Genomic DNA, 4577 nt, shown 5'->3' with positions numbered 1-4577 from the left:
GTTTGTGAGGGTCGATGATACTCAAATTGACATCTCGATGGTAACGGCATCTACCATAATAGGAAGAAAATCTTATGGCTCGGTATGGTACGTTAATCTTGACTAGGAAACCCTATAGTGTGTTGATCTTCCAAAATGACTGATTGTCTTGCGAATGGCGGTACTATAAGAAGAGGCGTCGGATGTTTTACAGTGGTTGCCAATGACGGTACAATAAGGAAAGGGCGTCGGTTCACCTTGTGAACCTCTTTCCTTCAGCCAAAGTGTGTGAATGATCAACGATGTTAGGTTCTCAGATATTGGACTCATGCAGCTTTCCAAATCTTTGTGGCTAGTCCACCTTGTGCAAATTAGGTGTTATGTAACTTTCAGTGCATGATTCTTGGAGAACATCGAGATGTAAAAGTTGGTTATAGAGATCACCTCTATCAGGAATATTTGTGGTTTGGATGAGATGCAAAAGGTGACTAGAGAGATCACTTTTTATCACAAATATTTGTGGTTTGTATTTATGCCACCTAGTTATATGGAACATTGCATATTTTTGTTTCATCAAAAGCTAAAGGCAACATAAGAAAACATTATCGCCCACCTTGGGCTCAAACCCAAGACCAGAAGGTTAAGAGCCTTGTGGTCTACCGACTAAGCTAGAAGGGCATTTCATTGAAAGTACAAAGTTAGGGAAGTTTAAGTGATGTGTATTGTAATGGAAGAGTTTCTATTTTTTTGCGGGGGAATGGAAGAGTTTCTTGAGCAGACGAACTCTGAAAAGTTCCCTGCTCGCAACCACAGGCTACATTTCCTAGAAGAAAGATACAACTTCAGAACTTAATGAGAAAATTTTGAATCCAGAAACACCACATTTCTTAGTTAGTGTCATGCGCAAAACAAAATCACCTTGTTCCCATGGCAAATACAAACCTACTACTCGACTGCCCACTGCCAAGTAGCATAATACACGATGACATGAATGGGAGTACATACTAGTTAGGTCTTAGTCGATTCAAATTTAACCAAGTCTTCGTCAAGTGGCATAGCATGTACTTCCTCCGTCCCATAATATAAGAACGTTTTAGCACTACACTACTGCTAAAACGTTCTTCTATTATGGGACAGAGGGAGTACTAAAGAAGAAGAAAGTCAAAAAGAAAAATTTCACGGATCTCCACGTAAGTCTTAACAGACTGAGATTTGGTTAAGTTTTGATCGACCGAGATTTTCCCGTACTAGTTACTCTTCGCGCGCGCATATTGATCAGGCAGTGCATAGCTCGCGCGAGAACCCGACGCGGCCGTTGGCGACGTCGAAGAGCACACGGTGGTTCTGCTGCTGCATGCTGGCCAGCACATTGAGCCCGGCGTTCACCCCCTCCGATGACCCCGACGCCATCGCCAGGCACGTGACACCGCCAGACGAGCTGTGGATCATCACGTTCTCCTCCGGCAGCGTCACGGCTGCGCCCGCCCCGCCAGCAAAAGCGAACGTCACGCTCGGCACCCGGAGGCCGGTCACGTTGTAGCACGTGTCGAACCCGCCCAGAGGCGCCGACACGGGCGCCCGCGCCTTGCGCCGGAACGCGTCGCGCACGGCCGCGTACACGGGGGGCGAAAGCCGCGTGAACATGGTGCCCGCGTCCACGATCGTGCCACCGGTGCCCGTGGCCGGGTCGAACGACGCGAGTGCCGACGCCGGCACGGCTACGGCCCTGCCGCCCACGTGGATGCCGACCATGTCGACGTAGTACAGGGTGGGGCGGTGGGGGTTGTACAGCAGCGGCGTCGTCTTAATCCGCTTCGGCTGCCCGGCGGGGCCGAGCCTCAGCGTCCCGGAGAAGTTGGAGGACTTGTAGCTCGGGAGGCAGTAGGAGAAGACCAAGCCGTAGGTGTCCTTCGTCTGTGACAGGAAGGAGAGCGGCCCGCGCCCAAAGCCGAGGAGCCCCTGCGGCGGCACGGACCGGCCGGTGACCACGCGGAGGCAGCCGAACGTGTAGGACGACGCGGCTCCGGCGCCCTCGAGGGCGAGCACGTCCTGGCCGAGAACGGCCTGGAACGTGGACGAGCCATACGACAGGTTGAACGCGCACGACGCGCCGGCACCGCCGGGGCAGGACGCGGCACCCGGCACCTGCGCGCACTGCGGCGAGCCGCACCGCACGGGCCGGTACGTGGACGAGTCCGTCGGGGCGAATGACGGGGACGACTTGGGCGCGCAGCCGACGCAGGCGCTGCACGGGATCCAGGCGGCGTCGTTGCTGGGGTCGATGGCGACCAGCAGCGTCTGCGGCGACGTGCCGAGCCGCGCACGGGCCACGTAGTTGGGGATGCTGAGGATCTGCCGGCCCGGCGCGATCGGCACGAACGATCGGCCTTTGCTTTTGCTTTTGGTTTTGGCTTTGGCCGCCGTGAGCGTAGCAACGCGTGTCACGTCGGCGGCGGACTGCGCGGTGAGGGACGCTGCCCACACGGTGAGCGGCGCGCCGGTGTTGGGCGACAGCAGCGAGTGTGAGCGTGCCAGGAGCAGCGTTGAGCTGCGCACGGAGACCGCGGCCGTCCAAAACGTAGGTAAGAGCACGACGAGGAAGGTGGATAGTCTTGGAATGGACATGGTTGCCTAGTGCTCGTAAACGTGATAAATTAAGGATGGAGAAGTGAGACGCGAAGGTGGCTGCCGGGTGTACATGGAAGCGTCGACGCGTATATATAGGCCAAGAATTCTCTGCCGCTGCCATGCATGCACCGATGACTTTGGCCGGTTGAAATTGTTTGGCCTCTTACTTTATCTTTTACAGTCGTACAAAGAAAGTAGGTAGGCACAAGGGTGCCTGTTGCAACCAGGTGGCGAAGGCTCTCCAGAGTACTTTGTACCAAGTACCAACTGAGCTAGAATCCTAGCCTGGTAACTTGTCATGGCTTTGGAGATTTATATTAATTAACTTTGTCAGTTAGGTTTATAGCCACAAGCTCGAAACCGACTTCACCGCCATGGTAAGAATAAGGATACATTTATATGTGCAATTGTTATTTCATAGGCAACTGATTTTTTTTTTGCTTATGTCGGTCGATCGGGGGTAGGGCGAAGCCTAGAGGCTGAAGATGGCATTACCGTGGCGTGACCTCGGTCAGAGCGACCTGAAGCCGGCGATGACATGTCATTGACGTCGCAGGTGGAAGGGAGTCATAAGTTGAGGGTTTGGGGTGTGTGGACAGGTGGAGGGGGGGAGGAGGGGTGCTGGCGATGTAGAAGAACGGGAGGTAGGGAGATTTAAAGGGGTGGCCGGGGTGGCGAGAACATGGCGATAGGTGATGGTCAAGGGAGGGGTGGTGGCATTATTTACACCAATAATGTTCCATTAGATCGGTACAAAATACAACAAGTACACACCTGACTTCTGTACTATTAAGATGCACACAACCAGGGAAGAGAAAAAAAGAAGAGGACCCTTAGGGATCACGGGTGAGAAGGATAACCCGTTGTAGCAACATATCAGCTATTACCAACATCATTGACAACACCTAGACAACGAGAGGGTTCCCCAACATTGACGCCTTGAGGAAGGAAATAGTGCATGAACATCATTGCCGTGTCCAACTAAATATGCTAGATCATGGGTTTTCACCCACAGTAGAAAGATTGAGTAAGATCCAGCCAACGCTTTCAACAAAAGAGAGTTAATCGTCACTGTCAGGTACGATCAGAGATATACAAATCTAGAGCTTTCACCCCGAAACTAAAGACTTGATACTCGAAGAGCACAACCATATACGAAGTCTCCTGTCTGCCACCAACTTGTCGGACAAGAAATTCGACTGCAATATCCTGATCGGCATCAGAATCGTGGATCAAGGTGAAGTCCACACACCGGGCTACTTGTTGAGAGGCTACATATGCCAATGAAAACAATGAGCGTGCTAACAACGGCGCCGATGTGGGGCAACACCTTGACCATCACCGAAACACAAGGGATATCAAGTAGAGATGGACCATCATGTGGGAGGGAGGCATTGGTAGTCTGGCATGCAAAACCTGGTGGCCAAGTCGCACACACATCCACCACCGCCGGCTCCATAGGATGCCCCACCACTTATACCCTTGCCGAGAGTAAATTGCAGAAAACCACCACAATTGTGCAAATATCATCAAACACCCACCAAAATGCATGTTTTCTGGTGGTTTTTTTGTGAAGCATTGAAAACTTTGACCCAATTGTGATGGTTTTTTGCAATTTACTCCCTTGCCGACGGTTGACCACTAGAAGGAGGCCACCGCACAAAGCCAAACAAGCAAGGAAATGCACATACTTCTTCCTCGATCAGCCTAGCCGGACCAAGATAGCGAGTCGTGTGGCAGCCAACTATCACCGGATCAAGCCGGGTGAAATCTGCCTAATTGACACCTGAATGAAACATGGCGCGGGTTGCCGCCCAAACGCCCACCTGAAAAAGGAGATTTTATAAAAAAAATTAAAAAAATCTACTTCATCCTATGCCCTTTGTCGAACTTATGTTTTCCTTGCAAAGTCGCTATGTGGGGTGATAAGATGAAAAAGTAGTTGCTCTAAAGTAGACGCCCCCCTCCCT

The 4577-nt window shown here is 51.8% G+C and overlaps 1 protein-coding gene across 1 annotated transcript; it reads right to left on the bottom strand.

The window, feature by feature from the left end:
* Positions 1-782: 782 nt before the first annotated feature.
* Positions 783-3083, bottom strand: LOC109737152 (aspartyl protease AED3-like). Its single transcript, XM_020296364.2, has one exon. It carries the CDS (start codon positions 2602-2604, stop codon positions 1255-1257), a length of 1350 nt encoding a protein of 449 aa, XP_020151953.1. The 5' UTR covers positions 2605-3083; the 3' UTR covers positions 783-1254.
* Between the last annotated feature and the right edge of the window lie 1494 nt (positions 3084-4577).

This window comes from Aegilops tauschii, chromosome 3 (assembly GCF_002575655.3).
Source record: "Aegilops tauschii subsp. strangulata cultivar AL8/78 chromosome 3, Aet v6.0, whole genome shotgun sequence".
Taxonomy (NCBI): Eukaryota; Viridiplantae; Streptophyta; class Magnoliopsida; order Poales; family Poaceae; genus Aegilops; species Aegilops tauschii.
Note: the sequence above shows the minus strand (reverse complement) of the source record. Positions and strands in the feature narration are given on the sequence as shown.

Bases quoted from the DNA above. Each gene is read 5' to 3' on its own strand.
- LOC109737152 (XM_020296364.2), bottom strand. From the start codon at position 2,604: ATGTCCATTCCAAGACTATCCACCTTCCTCGTCGTGCTCTTACCTACG.